Source organism: Marmota marmota, unplaced genomic scaffold (assembly GCF_001458135.2).
Source record: "Marmota marmota marmota unplaced genomic scaffold, marMar, whole genome shotgun sequence".
NCBI lineage: Eukaryota > Metazoa > Chordata > Mammalia > Rodentia > Sciuridae > Marmota > Marmota marmota.
Window position 1 is genome coordinate 676066 of NW_025999862.1, and position 22388 is coordinate 698453.

Below are 22388 nucleotides of genomic sequence, written 5' to 3' on the forward strand. Positions count from 1 at the left end.
TTATTACATGCTTTTTAGACAGACCTTCCATGGCTTTGGCAGCATGTAATATCCTGACTGGTTATTGTGGTAAACTTCTTGTTACAATCTCTAAAAATATTTAATCTTCATTTATTGTTGAATAACTTTCTGGATTCTAGGGCAATCAAGGTGTTCTGATAGAATGGAGATTTTTCCTATAGATGAGGAGGCCAAGGAGAACAGCCTCAACACTTTTGTGGGCTTTATTTATTCATGGCGCCGGGGATGGAACCCAGGGTCTTGTGCATGCTGGGCGTGCGCTCTACCCTGAGCTGCATCCTCATGTCCTGTTCACTTTGTTAGTGATTATAAAAATCACTTGATTTATTGGTAGCTCTGGAAAAAAAATGACCATCTTAAGTAAAGAAAGAGTCAATGAAATGTCTGTTTTTGAAATAAAGGGTCTAAGAAGAAAGCTTAATTTAGTAATGGAATTTTTTATAAAACTAATTTTAGAAGTAAAAGGCTTTTCACCTGGAATCACAGGAAAATAAGTTTCTGGTTTTGTTTTAAAGAATGAGATACTATCGTTCAAAAATTGAATAAGTATTTATTGTTCCAGAAGGTACATTGCTTTTTATACATATTTCATAAATGATACAGGATTTTACACATGTTCAATATTTTGCTATTTGTTTAAAGGACTTTTCTCCGAGTCCTCCCTCCCTTGCCTCCCACACACCCCAAAAGGATTTGCTCATTGCACTGTGCTGTTTCTTCTTAAAAACCCTGACACAAACAGGATAAATGGTTTAAAAATAATCCACACAACAAAAATAAATGAGGGAGGGGCTGAAGGACAGGGAAGGAAGTTGGAGGCGGGCTGGGGGCAGGCATGCATCCTTTCATTCCATCATGCCAGTGAAGGGTGGTGGCGGGAGCAGCAGTCTGGCCTTTGACCTCTGCAAGGCACCTGGAGTCTGGGTTTGTCATTTAAAGGTTTTCTCTTCATATACAATGATCCCAAAGGAGGAAGAAAAAGAAACTTCTTGTCACATGAGGAGGGATGAGTCATGTGAAAGAAAGACAATCAGATGTGTAGCGAGCCCCCATCCTCCTGGCCATCCTGCCCTCACAGTCATTAAAAACATCATATCACACACAGATTCCTTTACTCTTCACGTGCAGATGTCATCTGGAAATGCGGTAGAAAACATTTTGATAGAGTATAAGATCAATTTTTCTTTCTCTCATTTGAATATAAGAAAAAATAGGGTGGAGAGGGGAGGCTGAAGGAAGCCATAGAAATGTATTCCTGTATAAAGATAAATTGCACCCTTTGAGATCCACACACTTGATTTATAACGACTGGGTGGTGGAGGTGGGAGAGCTCACAAACAGTGTGGAAGTGTGTCTTTTAAGATTAATAAAGCCCCCAGACACAGCAGTGCCATCTGGGCGGCCCGGAACTGTCATACAAGCAGATTAACAGCAATGAGATCATTCTGGTTCTGAAATAGCTAAAGAGCCATGATTTTTAGTCAATTTGTAAACCTTACATCTTCCTGATTTGGTAATACAGCTGAACACCCTCCTCTGATCTGAGTTGTGGAGGGAGAGGGATAGGTATTTAGAGGGAAATTTTTCCTCCTCTGAAAGACTAATTGTAAAAAACAAAACAGAGAAACTTCATGCAGTATTGCCAATGATTTCTAGATACTGATCCAGAGCACTGGGATATATAGACATTTAAGAAGGTATTAAGGGAAATCCAAAGTATCAATTATCAGTCATAGTCAGTTCCAATCATCATTTGGATAAAATTAGTGTAACCAACAGGTAGTTGGTCAGAAAGGGGGACTAGAGGAAGAGATTCCTAGTAACTTTGCAGAGACTGGGTTCAATTTAAAATAAATGCTAATGATATGGGCTCAGACTCTGTTGCCACCCACATATCATGAGGATTTGCTTTTCAGGTATATTTATTTATGTCAAAAATAAGAAATGTTAAATTAAAAAAAAAATAGAGCTCGGTGGGGTGCTGGTGTGTTACTGTTTTGCTGACCCTGCGAAGAAGATTCAAGAAACCAACACCCCCAGCATTGTTTTCTCTTTGTGAATCTCTCAACTATATAAATGCATCATTTTCATTCAGAAATTAAGATGCTTGATTAAGACAATATTCACTAAGCCCTTTGAGCTTATTTTCCATGATGCCTGATCCTCAGATTTTAACATTCTTTTTTTCTCTAAGATCCTTTTTGTTTTATAATTAAAGGTAAAAACCCTCTACCCCCACATGGCTCCCAGCTTCCACCTGCAATGCTTTAATTAAAAAGGCAAGAGTTATAAACAGGTGTTCTTTCTGCCGGGATTCACAGGCTCTTTGCAGATCAATCTTTTTCACCAATTTGTCGGAGGGGGAGATGCACTTGCAATGGGTCTCTCAGTCTCTTAAGATCCATTTCTGCCTAAAATAGAAACAAAAGGTAAGTAAAACTGACTAGTGAAACTTTCAGTGACATTACTGCCTACTGAGAAAAGGAGACTCTTTCCTCCATTACTATGAGTCAAAGACATCATCCCAATTACTCTGAAAATCAGAAGACAACAAAGAATCCAAAACAAGTCCTTTGCAGTCTCAGCTGTCCACAAAGCCTCCAGAAAAGTCAGTGCTACTAAAAGGGCAGGACTCAGATGCTCTGGGGAACATCAAAATATACATGTTTGATGATGATTGTCCAGTGATAAGCCCACCCACAAACTTTGCAAGGATCCAAAACTTTAACTTGGGTTACTTGATTTTGATGAATACATTTTCATTCCATTTTTCTGTAGTCTTTTGTGAATTCCAAGATTTTTTATTTATCCAGAGACTCTATATCGCTAATATCAGTTTAAATTTTTAACTTAGTTAATTTTAAAACAAAAAAATGCAATCAACTGCAGCACTTTCAAAACCTCCCCCATTCTTAAACCTCATCCTCAAGTTGGAGTAATAAACATGGGGTGGCACTGAAGCATCTGTATTTGTAATAGCTCCAGGGATGTGATCAGCACCCCCTCCAGTTGAGAACCATCAGAGCAGCAACAGAATACAGTGCAGTAAGGTTGAAGCAGGAAGATGGAATAAGTCTATTCAAAGCATCTCTCATCACCATAAAGGACCCCCACAAAAAAAAAAAAAAAAAAAAAGGCAGAGGAGGTCCAGAGGAGTGTAACAAAAGCATTGAAGAGGATGGAAGGCCTTCTAAGGACTGATGAAAAACTGCGAAGGCCACAAAACATTCCAGGGAAAAGGAACGAGGATTAGGAGTGAGAATTTATTCACCCAAATCAAAGACATCAGATTGAAGGAGGTGCACCCAGAAGTTTCAAGAGGTAGCTTCTGTGAAAAATAAAATACATCATTCTTTTTAAAAAGCAAGTTCTAGTTTAATAACTTCTGACCTGTGCCTGACAGTTCTTCTTATCTGGATTTTATGTTTGCCCCATTATTATCACACATTGTGGTCTTTGTGTCAATTATTGTAGAAATATTAAAAAGAAGAGAGAAAAGTAGAGAGTTCTAGTTGAAAAATCATTCAAAAGAAACAAACTTGGGGTTGGGGATTTAGCTCAGGGGCAGAGCATATGCCTAGCACACTCAAGGCCCTGAGACTGGTCCTCAGCCCTGGAAAAAAAGAAAGAAACAAACTTTTTAAAAGGTAGGAAAGCCTAACTTTCCGTGTGTAAGTGTTAGCAGGGTAGGCAGCACCATCTTTTCAGCAATTTGTGTTGTAAAACCTACAGAGGTGCTTGTTGCTAAAATAGTCATTTTTATTAACTGAGGAGTAATTTATACAGGAAGAAGTTGGTTGGATCACTCTTTCAGTTTACCCAGGTGAAGTACTGTGGTTATGGATAATAATAAGGTCATAGAAGATGGGGTTGGGATTTATTTTAATTTTTTCAAAACTTACCTGAGCAATTGCATCCTTGAGTTGATTATATTTCTCTAGGTCAAAACGTGACTTTTTGGCTCCTTTATGGAAAAATAGTAAGTATTGTCTGTCTCTGGCTTCTGGATAAACATATTCCTACAAAAATAAAGGAGAAATTAAATTATTAGTCCTTAGCATACTATCCTCACAAAGTAAGTATTTACTGTTGATTAGATTCAATACAAACACTCATATAAAGACACTGAAATGTTCTGTATTGATTCTTAAATATTTTCTCTTTTTTTGTGTGTTTTGAGGCAAGTTCTTGCTACGTTGCATAGGCTGACCTTGAACTCCTGGGCTCAAGTGTCTTCCTGCCTCAGCCTCCGCAGCAGCTGGGACTACAGTCTTATGCCACTGCACCAGGCTGAGATTCCTCTTTTGTAGATATGATGTATTCATTTCCATTGCCATGCTATATTATATTATATGAGCACATTACTGTTTATTATCTATTCTGCTATTGATAGACTATTGGGTTGTTTCTCAGTTTGAGTTAGTATGCATGAATATGCTTCTAAGAACACTTCTGGACTCCTTTGCTCCATTGAATATCTTCATTCTCTCTGTACTTTAAATTCCACAGTTGTAATTGTTTTATACATTTAATATTCATGGGTTGGGGTTGTGGCTCAGCAGTAGAGTGCTTGCCTGGCACGTGTGAGACCCTGGATTCGATCGTCAGCACCACATAAAAATAAATAAATAAAATAAAGGTATTGTGGGGCTGGGGATGTGGCTCAAGCGGTAGCACGCTCGCCTGGCATGTGTACGGCCTGGGTTCGATCCTTAGCACCACATACAAAGATGTTGTGTCCGCCTAAAACTGAAAAATAAATATTAAAAAAAAAAAGATATTGTGTCCAACTAAAAAAAAAAAAAATATTCCCTTCGATCCACTCCCAGACCTGCCATTCTTATTGCCTTCCTGTTTCTCTCATTTTTCATCTGTGAGATCCTCCTGCTTGAAGAATATTTGCTTCCAACACCCTTTAGTGTTTCTTTTAGTGTAGATCTGATGGTATCAGATTCTGTCTGAAAATACTTTTATTTCACCCCTGTTCTGAAAGGACGTATTTTGCTGAGCACAGAATTCTCCTAGTCATCTGCTCCCAACACATTGAAGCCGCCTCTGCGCCGTCTTGGGGCTCAGTGCTGCTGGGCAGTCGGCGCAGCCCTTTGAAAACAAGCTTTACTATTATCCTTCAGCTGCTTTGAAGATTTCCCCTTTGGCTTTGGTATTTGAAGTTTTGCTATTGATGTGTCCAGATGTGGATTTGTTTTTCTTTATGTTGGTTGGTGTTTATCTGGATTCTTAAATCTGTAAACTGATGTACTTCAGCATTTTGGAAAATTTTAAGCCATTAGCTCTTAAAATGTTTTTTCTCATTTTCTCTCTTCTTCTTTAAGACTCCAATAAAATTAAATCTACATTAGAACTTTTCACTATATCCTATGCCTTTTCTGTATTTTACATCTTTTTGTCTTCCCATACATCATTTTGAATACTTTCCTATACATATATGAATAGTTTCTGGCTTACTCCAGGTCTCTATTTTTTGTCTTTAGTTAGGTCTAATCTGTTATTAAATCCATCTATTATATTTCATTTCTAGAATTTTCATTTTTTTCTTTAAAAGTAAAATTGAGTTATTTGCCAACATGCTCAACCTTGACTTTCAGCTCCCTAAATGTAGTAAGTATAATTCTTTTTAAGGCTATATCTGAAAATGCCAATATCTAATCCCTCATCTGTGTCTGATTCTAATGTTTATTGTTTCTGTAGAAATTTCCTTGTGCTTTTTTACTGTGTAACTTTGCATTTACAAAGTCATTAGTAAAATAACTTAAACTTTAGGATAATGTAATCTCCTCTCAGGGATGTTTATGCTTCTTCTGCCTGGGGCCTGTGAGCACTAGCCCTGTGGGGTTACCAGTATTCTGCAACTACCCCAACCTAATTTATAGGACTGAAGTGAATTAAAGGGGCAGCATGGTTTCTAAAAGGGCCTATAACAGGCTTATCCTTCTGCAGTGGGGCCTGCAGAGGTTCCAAACCAAAGAAAGAGTGTTTGACCTATGTTAAGAGAGCCCTGGACACTAGGCTCTGTGGCTTTGGTCCCTCTAGGTTATTATTATGGTCTGGATATGAGGTGCCCCTCTCTCCAAACTCCTGTGTTCATGCAGGAATGCTCAGAGGTGAAATGATTAGTTTGAGAGCTATGTCCTAATCAGTAGATTAATCCATTATGGATTAATAATTCAAATAAACTGACTGGGTGGTAATTGTAGGCAGTGGGGCGTGGGTGGAGGAGGTAGTCCCTGAGGACATGGCCTTGAGATCATATCTTGTCCCCTGGCTCCTCCTCTTCTCTGCTTCCCAGCTGCCACCAGCTGAGCTGCCTTTCTCCTCCATGCCCTTCTGCCATGATGCTCCCCTCCACCTCAGGTCCAGAGCAATAAAGTCAGCTACCATGGACTGAACCCCTGAAACTGGGAGTCAAAATAAACCCTTCCTCCTCTAAGTTGTTCTTGTCGAGTATTTTGGCTACAGCAAAAGAAAGCTGACCAACACAGTTATCAAGTATGACTCAGGTCCCTGTCTCTCCATAACACTCTCCTCAATCTAATCAAATCCCCAGAGGGAAAGGCCCACCTGAACACCATGCCCGCCTGCTTGGGACTCCTCTTCTTCTAATCCTTGCTGCTTGTTTTTGTCATTTTGTTAGTCTCTATTATTTTCAGGCAGACGTGGATTATGTTTTGTCTAACATAACTTATCCTGATGGGATTGTGTGGTTACCTCATATGAAGCAGCAAATATTTAGTTATTTTTTTAAATTTATTTTTTAGTTGTAGTTGGACACAACACCTTTATTTCATTTGTTTATTTTATTTTATTTTTTATGTGGTGCTGAGGATCGAACACAGGGTCTTGCACATGCGAGGTGAGTGCTCTACCACTGAGCCACAACCCCAGCCCAATATTTAGTTATCGATGAGGATAAATTTAGACTGAAGAGTAGAAAAACAGTCCGTGGAAGCCTTTTAAAAATGGATAAAATTGAGGTCCGAATCACTAACACTGACTGAGGAATAACTGTTGGATTAAGCACTTGAGGCAAAGCCCTCTACTGTCATCTAAATTGCTGTTACTAGGTTGTTTACCTGTCTTTGTTTAGGATGTAAATAGAAATATAAGCTAAATTTATTCAAATATATTCTATGCTCTCTCTTTTGGGCATCAGGCATTAACTGAGCAATTACATGTTAGAATCTATTCTAGAAATTTCACTATCTGACTCTGTGCAAAAAGACACAGCTTAGTTATGAGAGTCAGAATGGGAGAGGTTGAAAACAGGGAACACACACACACAAAATAAACACAAGCAGTGGCCCATTCTACACTATGATATGATTTTTCTCTAGCAATGTTTAGTAGCTTGGGTACAGGATAAAGGGCCTGATGCACCCCAAGTTAGGAGTCTATGGAGTACTTACAGCAGGAAGGCAAAGGACAGGGATTCTAGGGTACAAAGAGACTGGCAATAGGTCCAAAGAAGAAAGGGAAGGGTATGTTGTGGTAAAAAGTTGAGATAAAGATGTCAGTAGCCTAAAAGTCTGGATGAGGTCAAAGGAGTGAGGGAGGGAATAAAAGGGCCAGAAAGATAAGAAATTGTGATCACAAAGTTGTATGTTGGTTATATCATAGTGATACAGTCCAGGAAAGAAGGTTCTGGATGGCCATGGAGGTGGTTTACTGGAGCAGAATACAAATGATGATTGAAGAAACTGAAAAGAAGAAGGATATTAAATGGCAGCCTATTGTTTCTTAACATTGTCTTTCATTACTGCCCACCCCCAGACTCTTTTTCTAGACATTTTTCCCCCTGCTTGTTCCATTCCCCAAAGAATATTTAACACTAAAATTATAGTGTATATCTTATTATGTACTGTAACACCTGAGATGTTTTTACTCCTCAAGAACCACTATTCACCCCCTCGAGGCAACATCCCCTCTGTTGCAAATGACCAGGCTGGTATGTGGGACGGGTGGGCAGCCTGCATGCTGATTGTCGATTCTTATTGTCAGTCTCCTTTTCCACCTGGTACTCAGGTGCTCCATATTCCACTGCGTTTCATTATTTCAAGGAACTTGCCATCATATATTTTTTGTAGCTTAATATACTATTGGGATATATTTAGGCTGCTAACAAATGAAGCACGTCAGTGTAACAGTATAGAAGTTTAATGTTACTGAACAGGCCCTGTGCTTCATGGTGTTAATTACAATAGCAGTTAGGTAAAAGAATATCTAACATAAGAAACAAATGTTTACATTTTATTTGGTCAGTGATTCCTGGTTCATAACTGAGTAAGTGGCTAACTTGTTTGTTTACTACTGCTATTTTGCAACTTGTCACTTGGGGGCAGCAACAATGTTTTGGGAATCAGAAGTGGAACATTTAACTAATAGGAAAGATAAGGTATTGAATAAAGATCCTACCACATGATAATGAGAAGAAAAAAAGTGCTGACATGTGTTCAAGTCCAATACCTTGCATTAATCTTTAGTTCAAGAAAACATTTACAAAACAGCTTTTAATCAGCAGTAATTATTTCTCCAACATGTTTCTATTTGATTTCTAGATTCAGATTAATTATGGTTTTCAGAGGTAACCACTCATAAATAAAGTTAACAGAAGGTAGCATGATAATTGAGTGGAAAGAACAGCCTGTGGGGCAAGACACATCTGAGTTCAGTTCCTGGTCCTGTGGCTGTCATTTATTTCATGTTCAACTACACATACTATTTGGAAAGATTATTTATCTTCACTGAGTCTCAATTCCTCATCTTTAAAATGGGGGTACAAACTTATAAAGTTGAGACGAAATGTTTATGTACATATTTATGTACTGATATAAAATGCCTGACACATAATCAACCTCAAGAAAAGGTAGTTCACAGTAAGACCAAGTAAAAGGCATGAGCCTTTCACAGGAGTGTGAAGAATGCTTAATCTTTTCTCAGTAATCAAGGAAATGCAAAGTCTACAAGGAAATACCATTTTGTTCTTGATTAGCAAGAGATGTATCAAAGGTGCTCTCTACATTCAAGGGATAACTGGAAAAGCTCTAGTTTGTGGCTGTCGTTTATTTTATATGTTCAATTCACTCAGAGTGTTCTAGGTGTAAGGTGCCATGTTATGTGGTGAGGAAATAAAAGTTGAATAAAACCAAGTGCCCAGCCTCAAAAGACAGCGTAATCCAGTATGAGGGAAAAGATGTTGCTCAAGAAGGCAGGAGATGGGTGAAATGGGAGGCATGGTGTTACACGGGGATTCAGAAGGACCGACAGAAGTCAACTGGAGAGAAGAGTCAAAAGTCCACGAAAGATAAGCATTTAAGTGAACCCTGGAATACGGCAGGAAGGAATCAACAGGGGAACTTTCTAGTTGAAAGAATGGTGTGAAGTGGAAATGAAGCTGCAGGTAACTCAGGACGTCTTGGGGGGTCAGAGACCATGATTTGGTTGTTTAGAACACACAGAACAGACACAGAGGAATTTAGAGTCATTGAAAAGGACAGACAGCAACCAGCCATGAATCCCCAGATTGAAGAGGAGAGAGTGGAGTCAGACAGGAGCCTGTCTAGACTGTGATTAGGTAGGAATGATGCAGCTGTTCACTTTTGCTCATCCAGTGACAATATGAACCAGAGAAGGGACTAGATGTGTCAGGCTCTGGGCCAACATTAGAGGCATATGAACAGTTTACTTTCTTTTGTCTTCACTAGACAAGTTGAGAGGCCCAGAAAGGTTAAATAACATTCTCATGCTTTCCTTTTCCGCCACATAAATAGGCTCATGACCACTGATCTAACCACAAAACCAAAATGCCAATGTTCACTAGCAGCTTTGAAAAATCTGAGAAGCACCCCTCAGCTTTCTCCCGGCACATAAGGAAAGGAAGACACTTCTCACGTGCCTGAGTTATCTTAAATGCTTGTCATTCAAGGGAAGGCCAGGTTGGATTTGTGATGGCATCACAGATACCGTTATAAGAGTCAACAGGAGCTGGGGATATAGCTCAGTGGCAAAGCACATGGGAGGCCCTGAGTTCCAGCCTCAGGCACAAAAAATAAAATAAAATAAAAAAAGATGATTTATCTCTCATATTTTCCAAAGTGACACTATGAATTTTCTAAGATACTTAAACTAACATTGACAATGAAAATTTGGTTTGGATTGGATTCCTATATTCAATAAACGAGCCTTGGCTGATGAAGAGCAGAATAAGAGTGTGCAGTGATTAAGTATCTAATTTTCACCTCCATACCATGAAGTAAAAAGAACAAGAAAACATTTACCCTTTAATATACATAGAAGTAGTTCAGGGTTTAGTTCAAGTATTTGATTATTCATCATCAGTTCTCCATTCCAAGAGCTCAATAAAAGTGTGTGACATCCAACTGTTCAATTAATTATAGGACACATTAAAAAAAATCAAGCCCAACACAGTGAACAAGTTATCCACACTGGCCACTCTTCTCCTTTGCTCCCCTATTCCATTCTTATTAGAGTCTATTTTTCTGAATGCAGTGGTATATACGGCTATCTTAATGACCTGTGAGCTGCATGAGGGGCTACGGCCATGCCACATACCTACCTCTCTAGCTTTAACACCAACAACAGTAGTGCCTGATACATAAGTGACAAACATGCACATATGTGTGTGCATACATGATAAATGAGTATTTAAAGAGAACTAGTCATGGAAAAAAATGTGAGAGAAAAGAGAGCTACTGACACAATCAAGACTTTATTACTGTCTCATAAGAAAGTTATCTGAAGAGGAGTCTTACCTGGCGTGTCATTACAAAATATGCATACATTGCCATGGCACTTCCATAAGTGATAAAGTAGGTGACTGGCTCCATGATGTCCCAGGAATATTCCCACCAGGTGAGCCGGGCCAAAATGCCAAACTGTGTAGCCATGTAGGCAAGGCCACCCCATAGCACCAAAGTGGTCCTCTTCTCAGCTTTTCTGCTAATTTCGATTCGTACCTGTTGGTAAACATGCTCAGTTGTAAGTCATCTGACATGGAACCAATTTAAAAGTCTTTTATAAACTATTCTATGCCTGCTAAAGAAAAAAGGCTTATAATCAAGACACAAGTTAGACTCAATTCTAGTAAAATCGCAACTATAGTTTTCACTGAATAAAATATCTTACAGGGACAACTAAGATTTTGTATTTTATTTAAATTTCATCCTAGAAATAAGTGAAAATATAGGGGTGAGCTTCAACTGCTCTTCATCCAGCTACAGGATTATCTTCTTTGAAAGAGTAAAATGAAAACATACCAAATGGTCTCTCACTCTTGTGTATAAGATTTAACCTCTTATCGGTTTTAACTCAAGTGCTATACTAGGGGCACAAAAGTAGGGTACATCAGAACATGGAGTCTGGATTCAAGTGGGTAGGTTCAGGGCACTGATCTGCAAAACACCACTAACTTTATTATAGAGTCATTCTGAGGATTAAATAAGGGAATGCCAGTAATTAGTACAATTCATGGCATATGCTAAACATTTGTAAGAAATTAGAAAAAGCACAATATTATAAGCGTTTATTCTCTTCCTTATCAATGAAAATAGTCACAGGCCATACAACATTTCAGGGATGGGCCACATGCATGATGGTGGTCCCACAAGGAAATAATGGAGCTGAACAATTCCCATCCTCTGTGACAGCATCACTGCTGTAACGCCACAGCACAGTGCGTTACTTAGATGTGTGTGTGATGCTGGTGTAAACAAGCCTACTGCCCTGTTAGTTGTACGAAGTATAGCAATACAATCATGTATCGTGTACACCTGATGATAATAATGCACTGTTACCAGTAGGTTTATGTGTTTACTAGATTATATTTTTTATAATCATTATTTTTGAGCCATTCCTCCTACTTATAAAGAATTCTACAGTTACATCAGCAGCAGCCTCACACATCTCATGCTCATTCTGCATGAAGAGGCCATGTTGAGTGAGTGACTAGACCATCCAAGTCTGTGTAAGGACACTCTAACAAGGTCTCACAATGAAATCACCTAGAGACACATTTATTCCTATCATTAAATAAACCATGACTGTACTGACATCATCATAAAAAATTAAGGGTAACTTGTAAAACAGTCTAAAAAGTATTAAGAAAAATCAGTCATATTCCTACTATTAGCATTCCTTCTGATTGTGAATATGGATATATATACTGTGTATAGCTATATGCATAACACATTTAAAAATTAGATCAGAGTACAAACATTAATTTAGAATTTACTTTCCATAGCGTATCATTCATGTTTATCATTAATATTTTCTGTAGCAAATTAGATTTACATAATCATTTTAAGAGCTGTATAATATTCCTTACAATATTCATTCGTAATTTGGCTAAAATCATTATCCACTATACTAAGAAATTATTGCAATCCTTGTTTCAAAGATGGTAAATCTGATTAAAGGCAGTGCACTGAGACCTCAGAGCTCTAAGTCCATTATCGAGGTTCCAAACTATTCCCATTCCTTTCTTAGATTTGATATGAACTTTTAAGGTTCAGCCTTATAAACTAATGGGCTAATTTGACAGATAATGACTCAATTACAGGAAACTCAGAAGAAAAAACAAACACATGTGCGTATTTGTAGGTGAAAAGTCTGATATTTCCATGGTCACCTTTTCCAGGGGAGCCAGCTGCTCTTTGAGGTTTTCTAATCTCTCGATAAGCTCCCTCTCCTTGTTTAGCTGGTGCTGCTCAATGCACAGCGTGGTGTAGAGCTGCTGGACCAGCGTCTTCACGTCATTCAGCGTTGCTGCGTTTTCATGGCTTAAGAGGTCTGAAAGAAAGGGGTTAAGTTTCCTTTAAAAATGTACGCCTTAGGCGGCCCGGGTTCGATCCTCAGCACCCATACAAACAAAGATGTTGTGTCTGCCGAAAACTAAAAAATACATATTAAAATTCTCTCTCTTTCTCTCTCTCTAAAAAAAAAAAAAAAGTATGCCTTAGAAATGACAAGGGGGCTGGGGTTGGGGCTCAGTGGTAGAGCGCCTGCCTAGCATGTGTGAGGCACTGGGGTTGGATTCTCAGCACCACATAGAAGTAAATAAATCAAATAAAGGTATGTGTCCATCTACAACTAAAAAAATTAAAAACATGACAAGATTACAAGGAAGATTCATCCATTATAGATGTCCTACCTTCAGTGTTAAACTGAAGGAAAGTAACAGTTATTTTTAAACAATGAATTGTCCCAAATCTAGAAAGTAAATTCATATTTAGGTAACTCAAATATTTTGAAAGTGCTATTTACCATTATTCTTTTTTTAAAATTTACAACAGTGCAATGCATTACAATTCTTATTATACATATTATATATACAGATATACTTATTATACAATTAAATTCCTAGAGCACAATTTTTCATATCTCAGGTTGTATACAAAGTATATTGACACCGATTCGTGTCTTCATACATGTACTTTGGATAATAATGACCATCACATTCCACCATCATTTCTAATCCCATGTCCCCTCCCTTCCCCTCACCATTATTCTTAGAAGCCTAGATACTACAAATGTGGCTACAGTTAAGGATAATATTAAGAAAAATAATGCCAATAATAATAATCTTCAGGTTGGCAGATGTAGCTCAGTGGTAGGGTGCTAGTGTAAGGCCCTGGATTGATCCCCAGCACCACAAATAATAAAATTCATTAGATAAGGCAAAATTAAAACAAATGTTAAAAACTAGTAGATAGGGATTTTTGTTTGTTTGTTTTGGGCACCAGGGACTGAAGTCAGGGGCACTTGACCGCTGAGCCATATCCCCAGCCCTATTTTGTATTTCATTTCATTTAGAGATAGGGTCCCACCGAGTTGCTTAGTGCTTCGCTGTTGCTTTGAACTCGCCTTGAGATTCTCCTGCCTCAGTCTCCGGAGCTTCTGGGATTACAGGCATGTGCCACCATACCCAGCAAAAATTAATAGAGAGATTTTGGATCAATCTGATGATCATGCTTATTAAAATGCTGATCTATAGTCAAGTGCGACAGTGCACACACCTGTAATCCCAGCTGCTTGGGAAGCTGAGCAAGAGGATTGCAAGTTTGAGGCCAGCCTGAACTACTTATGGAGATTATCTGAAAAATAAAATACAAAAGTTCTGAGGATGCAACTCAGTGGTAGAATGCATGCATAGCTGCACAAGGCCCTGGGATCAGTTCTGGGTACCTTTCCACAAATATACAAATGCTGATCTATAATTTATCTGTAATCTTGCCATTTTAATTAATTTTTTCCTTTAGAAATTTCTGAGAAAATTATACAGTATTTCAAATTAGCAAATACATAGGTAAAAATGAAAATAATTTCACCCTAATAATCTTAACCCCCAGGCGTCTTCCTCTTGCCACATTAACTTTTATACATTCCTGTTGAAAAAGACAGAGACAGGTGTATGGGCCTCATATCTAAAGGGCATGAAGTTATAAGAATAATTGAAAGAGCAAAGGATTAAATTCCTTGATTCAATATTCTCTACTGTGAGTAGTATATTTTCAGAAATCTAAAAGTTATGTTTTGAATATCTAATAAAAACTCAATCTAAACTATCAAATATATTTTTAAAAAAGTGCCAAATACAAAGTTTTTGTTTAAGAATCTTATTAGCTTTAAATGTGACGTTTTGTTAGCCATAGCATAAGGTCAGCCCTCTTCTAAGCCACAGTCAGAATTAACCAAATATTTCAAATATTCTTCAGGGATGTCCTTTAGGACACTTATCACATAAATTCAATTAATGAGAAAATCTGAAAAAGGGTAGAAAATTCAACTAGAGAAGAGCTGAAGTGGTAAAATGGGATAAAGCACTTAGTACAGCATCTTGCATGCTTCAATTAATGTATGTTGAACTAACAGGAACGGACAAAAGCAAGAATACTCTGAGTTGCAGAGGTCACCTAAGTCAACAGGGTCTTCTTCATACCACAGTTGCAGTTTACATTTACATATGATTTGAACTTTCCAAAGTTACTAGAAGAGGAAATTATCCAGAATGTTGGTGGGAAGTGGTGGAGTCCGTGTTTCCTGATTCCCAGACCTGGAGCTGAGTTACAGTGCTTTTACTATACTTTCTATACAGATATTTGTATTTCTCCCACTGCTTAGTTCCCTGTCAAAAAGACACTTCCTGAAGGAGGTGTAAATTACCTATGGTGAACAAAACCCTTTCACAAATATTTTCCCATGTTATCCTCCAGATGACAGCATGAGTAAGCTTGATGTCCACGATATAAGAATGAGGAATGTGAATCCTAGAAAGATAAGATTAAGAAAACTTTTGTACTGATCTCCTCACTACAGAGGGGAAAGAAATAAAAATCTAAAAAGGTCTAGTAATGATATTCACAGAGCACCTGGAGCAGGTGGGAAAAGATCTGGTATGCAGTGTCTTTCCTACTCTCTGCCCCTTCTTTCCATTTTAACTTTTAGTGCTATGATCACACCATATCTGCTTAGAAATCTAAGAGAAGAAAGGAGGGAGAGAAGAAGGAACCCAATGAAACAAACTCTCTCTTCTCCTTTTCCTAATGAAGCATGGTATGTTAAAAATGCCCAGATAGTTAGGAACAACCATTAGCTGAGGATCTGTAAAATATGAAATCAGCTTTGGCATTTGTGTCACAAGGAAAGCTAAGTTTCTGTTAGACTATCATTCACTGAAGACTTCTTAGTTTAAAAATTAATTCTTTCATAGTTCTACTATGAAATTTATTTTTTTCTGTCAATTTTTTTCTTTGGTCTCTTGTGTATATATATGTTATAATCAGAAAGTTCTTTCTCACTCCAAGATTGTAAAAAAATTTTTCTCTTTTGATTCTTTCAGCACCTTTAATCATTTTCTTTAAAATTTAAGCTGTTGATCAATATACTCTTTGACATAGGACTTCTAGAGATAACAGATTTATTTTCTCATGTATGCATGCATATACTTCCTCACATAAATTCAAAGTTATCTGATGCTGTTTATAGACGGTAGCAAAACATGAAAACAACACAAAAATTTGTTGGTAAATTATGAAATACACAGTTAAATGAAAAGTGATGTTCATACAATGTACAACATGGCAACTGTGAAAAAGCATGAAGAATTCTTTATGTACTGGTATGTTAAGACCTTCATGATCTACCATTAGATGAGAAAATAGTTTATTGTTTCTTGTATTCATTTATTTTGTGTGTTTGTGTGGTATTGGGGATACAACCTGGGCCCTTACACGTGCTAATACCCTACCACTGAGCTACACCCCAGTGTTACTTCGTTGTTGTTGTTCTTATTTTGAGACAGGATCTCACCAATTTGCCCTGGCTGGCCTTGAACTTGCAATCCCCTTGTCTCAGGATCATGGGATTATAGGCATGTACCACCAAGTCTTGCAGTTTAATGGTTTTTAAACATGGTAAATCTGCTAAATTGGTATTATGTTTCCTGCAATATCCTTCCCTGTATTGTCCTGAATCAGGGTTAACCAAAAGAGAAATTCAGGGGAGATTAGGAGGTGAAAGTGAAATAGAGCCTGAAGGGTGTTTAGTAGTGAGACAGATGCACAGGTGTCTGCAGATATCAGCTGTGCCTGTTCTCCTCTCTTCTGTATCCATCTCTTTTTTTTCAACTGTTACTTCTGTTGATTAGCAGCAAAACAGGGCCACATTGAAAGGCAAACTTCTAAAGATGTCCTGTTCAATATGGTAGCCACTAGCCACATTTGCTATTTATTAATTTATTATTTATTTTATTTTTTGGTACCCGGGATTGGACCCAGGGGCACTTAACCCCTGAGCCACATCCCCAGCCCTTTTCCATATTTATTTAGAGACAGGGTCTCACTGAGTTACTTAGGGCCTTGCTAAGTTGCTGAGGCTGGCTTTGAACTTGTGATCCTCCTGCCTCTGCCTCCAGAGCCGCTGGGATTACAGGCATGCACCACCACACCTAGTTATTTATTTTTAACTTATTATTTATCTTAAATTGACAACTAATAATTATGTACATATATTTGTCACATACTTTTTTTGGAAATATGTATACATTTTGGAATGGCTAAATTGAGCTAACATACTTTTTTGTGGCTTTCTTTCTTTTCTTTTTTTTTTTTTTTTGTGGTGAAAACACAAAATCTACTCTGAGCAGTTTTGGAGAATACAGTGTTGCTAACTGTAGTCACCCTGTTGTACAGCAGATGTCCTAACTCATTCCTCCGAACTGAAATTTTGTATTTTTTTTAATATTTATTTTTTAGTTTTAGGTGGACACAATATCTTCATTTTACATTTACATGGTGCTGAGGATCGAACCTAGTGCCTCAGGCATGCTAGGCGGGTACTCTACCACTGAGCCACAACCCTAGCCCTGAAATTTTGTATTCTTTGACTAACATTTCCCCAACCTGTTACATGCTGCTATTTAAATTAATTAAGATTAAATAAAAATTCAGTTCCTTAGTTACATTAGCCATATTATAAGGGTTCAGTGGCTAAATGTGACTGAGGGACAATGCAGAAATGGAACATTTCCAACACCACAGAAAGTTCTACTTGATAACACTGAAGAATTTCTCTTTCTGTGCTCCAACAGTTCTACCCTAAAAATGGGATGGGCCTGGATTTCCAGGTTCCCTGTCATGTTTTGATTTGCCCACCTGTGCCACTGCTTCAAAATTATTGACCTTCTCTGACTGTCCAAGTTCTTCCTTTCCTTTCCAACTCCTACTTCTTCATCTTCATCTGCAATTGTACAAGGTCTTACTCCCAGATTAAATCTTTTATTCCATAATAATCATGTAGTTTTGTTTTCCAATTGAACCCTGACTGATACAGTATGTATGGTATGCTACTATTTGCATAAAAAGAGAAAAACATGCATTCGTATTTGCCTATAAATGCATACAGTGTCCTGGCAGGAGACTTAAGAAACCAAGAACAGTGCTCTATGATGCAGAGGAAAATGGGTAGCTGGGGAATGGAAATGAGGTGACTTTTCCCCAAACTCCTTTTAGACTTTGGGAGTTGAACCTTATAAGTATATTATCTATTCTAAACAAATAAAAAAAATTAATGTGTAACAGCAATACTCTCTAATAACAATGAAAAAAGAGAAAATAATAAACTACATGATAGCTCACAGATGTCCAATACGAGGCCTGGCTGAATATACAGTTGTTATCTTTCTGATTATGCATCAGTAAAGTGCTGGCAGACTCAAGAGTTTATGATTTATTTTGTCAGGTTTTCTTGACAGGAAAAAAATGGTTCCAAGGTACTGTCATAGTGGAGGAGAATAATAATCACAAATCCTTGGCCCTGAAAAATCTGCCCACATACTTAGAGATGAAGTTATAGAAAAAGGGAAAATAAATCTGAAAACAGCTTAACAATAGCACTCTGGATGATTAGTGTTATGCTTCACTAAAAGGCAATTAGATGTTTATTAATGTTACTGTACAGGCTATTGATTCCAGGATAATTAAGGTACAGAAAGACAGGGGAGACATGCTAATATAACGGGCACTGAAATTTTTTTTTTTCAGCCACAAATGTGGTTTGGGAAGGATTTTGGATATTTGGGCTCTAATGAGGCAATCATTATTGTTGGTATTTGGTTTGTCTACTCAACTTCTTTGCTTAAATAATTTATATCATTAAGAGAGAAACAAGGTCTTCAGTATACTCTGGATGGATAAATAGGAGAAGGGATTTAGTGGTACCAATCAGACTGATTCTCCTTAGCACAAAAAGTATGCTTTCTAATGTAGAAAGCCCTGGGTTCATTCTTGTTCTCTCTCTCTCTCTCTCTCTCTCTCTCTCTCTCTCTCTCTCTCTCTCTCTCACACACACACACACACACACACACACACACACATTCTATCTTCTAGTGATATAGGATATGTTCTCTCTTTTTCTAAGAATAGGAGAGAGGTAGTTAATTTTACTTTGGCATAGACTGGGTGAAGGGCTTTTTGTGATCCTTTCTAGAATCTTTCTTCCATTTTAGGTTTAATTACATTTTGAAACCATCTAAATGAGATAGGTTACTCCTCTCGTCCTGCAGTGGTTAGAGAGGAATCCAGTTAAATACAGCTCTGATTACTAAAAGAAGGTTATGGAGGGCTGGGGTTGTGGCTCCGTGGTACAGCGCTCGCCTAGCACATGCAGGGAGCTGGGTTCAATCATCAGCACCACATAAAAAAAAAAATAAAAATAAAGGTATTGTGTCCAACTACAATTAAAATAAAATATAAAAAAAGAATATTATGGAGCTGCTAGCCTTACTGTTGTGATATGTTTCCTTGTTCCAACTTTGGTCAGGCTATCAACACTTAAGGATCCACAACAAACTTCCAATCTCACAAAATCATGGAATGTTGCTATATTAAACTCTATATGAATAAGCCTCTGGCCTCAGTGTCTGGTATAAGTATGTGAAATTATAGTTTATATGACACTCATAGGGTATTTTTAGTTCCAAGATTCCCATCAACAGGGAAAAAAACAAATGAGAGAATGGGGGAGAGGGAGAGAGAGAGAAATGAATGCTGGGTGAGATGGCACACACCATAGTCCCAGGGAGGCCTGGGAGGCTGAGGCAGGAGGATTGTAAATTCAAAGCCAATCTCAGCTACTTGGCAAAAACCATGTATATAAAATCCCTAGTATTAATCTTCATCATCTGACACTCAAAGCCTTTATACTGCCTTCAATTTCTTTCCTCCACCTAGCCTTCTCTAAAGAGTTACAATGTGGGGAAGGGGAACCTACTTACTCATTAGAATGGACTGCATCCTTCTTAAATACAGAAATTCAAACTGTTCTCTTACTTTAATGCACTCAGTTGAAAGAGATCAGTGGTGCCTCAGACACNAAAAAAAAAAAAAAAAAAAAAAGAGAGAGAGAGAGAGAGAGAGAGAGAGAGATTAATGCCAGTTACAATGTTTAAGAGAACATGGAAGCACATAAAATAAAGTTCTTCCCCAACACCCTTCCTGCCTTATGAATGCTACGTTTTTTTTTTTTTTTTTACCTCTTTTTGGTGGTCGTACATGATATGTTAAGTCATTAATGACCAGTTTAAAGTCATCAAGGAGGAGGAGGTCTATTCCTGTTGAGGCAGCAACTCGAACGCCATCTGTGAAAATTTGAAATTAAATTTGTCATATGTCCATAATTATTCAAGAATGGTCAGGAAAAAGCAATCCTCAAAGCAGGTTTTTAAAATTATCTCTTCTCTTCTAAACTCCAGTTAATCTTTTGCTTCACACCCCAGCTCTATGGTCAAAGTTTAGATTGTCTGAAGCTCTTTGTTCATAGGTCTCAAAAGTGATTTAACAAAACATTTTTACTGCAACTGTATTAACACGTGAAATAATTTCTGACTATATATTTTAGATGTCAGTTGGAAATCTAGGGTCACTGAGAAAGCTAAATGGACTTCTTACATTTGTCTATGATGGAAGCTGGCTAAGTTAATTTTTAAAAAAGCCAATGTTTTCTAGCATATGGTGCTTTTCTGTATACTCAAGATTCGTTGCTAATTAATTCAGCAGGGATGGATGATAGGGTGAGCCAAGTACACCAAGTTGGTCTATTAATTACATTACTAGATCAATTGGGCATATATTTAAAATACTTAAACAGAAATGTGGCAGTTGTTAATAACTGACCAGGTAAAAGGTAAATAGGTACTTATTATATTAGTTTTTCAAGTTTTCTGTAGGTTTTGAATTTTTCAAAAGAAAAAAATTTAAGGCACTTAAAAATAATTAATTAAACATATTATATATCAAATGGGAATTTTTAGTGACTTATTTTATATTCTTTTCAAATTATATGCTCTATTTATGTGAAAAACATAAGAAGATCTAAAAAGAAGATCTAATATTTCTCCAGGGATGAGGGCTCAACTATTAGAAAAATTTATTCAATGCCTAAGGTACTGAGAAAGGTCTCCATAACATAAAATGTGATTTGACTGCTCATCCTTGCCCATGGCATTACGTGTGAGTTGCTTTAGAATGAGACTCCCTGTGCATATACATTTGCTAAAACTGAATAATTATACCCTGAGAACTACTGGGAGAAAAATTGGTGTCTTCTGGCACTTGCTAAGCAAAAAGCTTTCTAAAATTAACAGTATGATATTCTTTTGCAGTGACCTGTGTCTGTATGTCTAGAAATAGTGTGGGGAGAAATGAGAGCATGTGAAAATTAAAAACGAAGGTGACTATACCTGGAGAATAGATCGCAACTCTGTCAATTCCCCGATCCTCTTCTTGCAGTTGCCGTAAAAACACACCAACGGAGTCTGAGATAGGTTTGAGTGTGAACTGGCAGCGTTCACGCCGGGATGGTAGCCTTACGGATATCACTGGTAACCCATTTTGATAAACCACTGTCACATCTGAATGGAAAAGATACACAAATATATGATAACTAAATTTTTTATAAGTTAAAGCCATATTACTACTATTTTTTTCACATGGAGTCTATTATTATTAGTGTGGCTTAAAATGTTTTCAGAGAGTGTTTATGACTATGCCCTTTAGCTTTTAGTTGTAGGTTGGTCAGGGAACTGGCTACGGAAGATCAAAGAGACCTAAGGAATTTATTTTTTGGATATGAAAAAAACCAAAGAAATAATAAAAAAAATAGGCATGGAATTGTCTTCTGGGTGTCAAACAGAGGCATTCTTAGGAATAAGAGGTAGAGTTCTTGGCACTGGTGAATATAAGTCCTGGTTCCATTAACATTTTAAAAAGTAGCCAGGGACAGCAGGGCCAGACTCCACAGCCTATTAAGAGGTGGCTCTTGGATTCCAGGGCTTTAAAAAATCACTAGGGAACAATATCTTCTTAAAATACACTAATAAATTAGGCTCATGCTCAAGGAGTAAACTCATTATTTAGAATACAATGTTATTCCAAAGCGCCTAAGACGCATTCTCTTATACAATATTAACATGATATAACCAAAACTAATTCCTTTCATGTCCTTTGGACCATCATCCTGAGCTTAGCCAGAAGCCATAACTCAACTATTTGGGATTTTATAACAAAAAGTTATGAAGGAAAATATTATAAGCTATAGAATTACAGGGATCTTCTATAATTGAATGGCAAAAATTTCTTATTTCCTTGTTTTTTGTCCTTAGTAGCCTTGATTTAGAGAGTCTTAGTCCATAAAATGAATGTCAAAATAATATCCTTTCAGAATACTTTTCAAATGAATTTTTAAAATAAAGTTTTAAACCAGAAAATTTCACACAAGCAACTAAACATTTAAAATTGCTGTTAGCATGAAGAAGAAGGAGGAGGAGGAGAGGAGGAGGA

General features: G+C 37.4%; 1 protein-coding gene across 1 annotated transcript in view; it reads right to left on the minus strand.

Moving 5' to 3' along the window:
* Positions 1-551: 551 nt before the first annotated feature.
* Mcu (mitochondrial calcium uniporter) overlaps positions 552-22388 on the minus strand; it is a gene marked incomplete at its 5' end in the record, with an annotated part of 98632 nt that continues 76795 nt past the window's right edge. The window contains 6 exons of the mRNA XM_048808798.1: positions 552-2432; positions 3924-4040; positions 10809-11012; positions 12683-12843; positions 20084-20188; positions 21290-21460. Coding sequence (XP_048664755.1) covers positions 2355-2432; positions 3924-4040; positions 10809-11012; positions 12683-12843; positions 20084-20188; positions 21290-21460 — 836 coding nt within the window. The remainder of the gene's footprint in view (positions 2433-3923; positions 4041-10808; positions 11013-12682; positions 12844-20083; positions 20189-21289; positions 21461-22388) is intronic.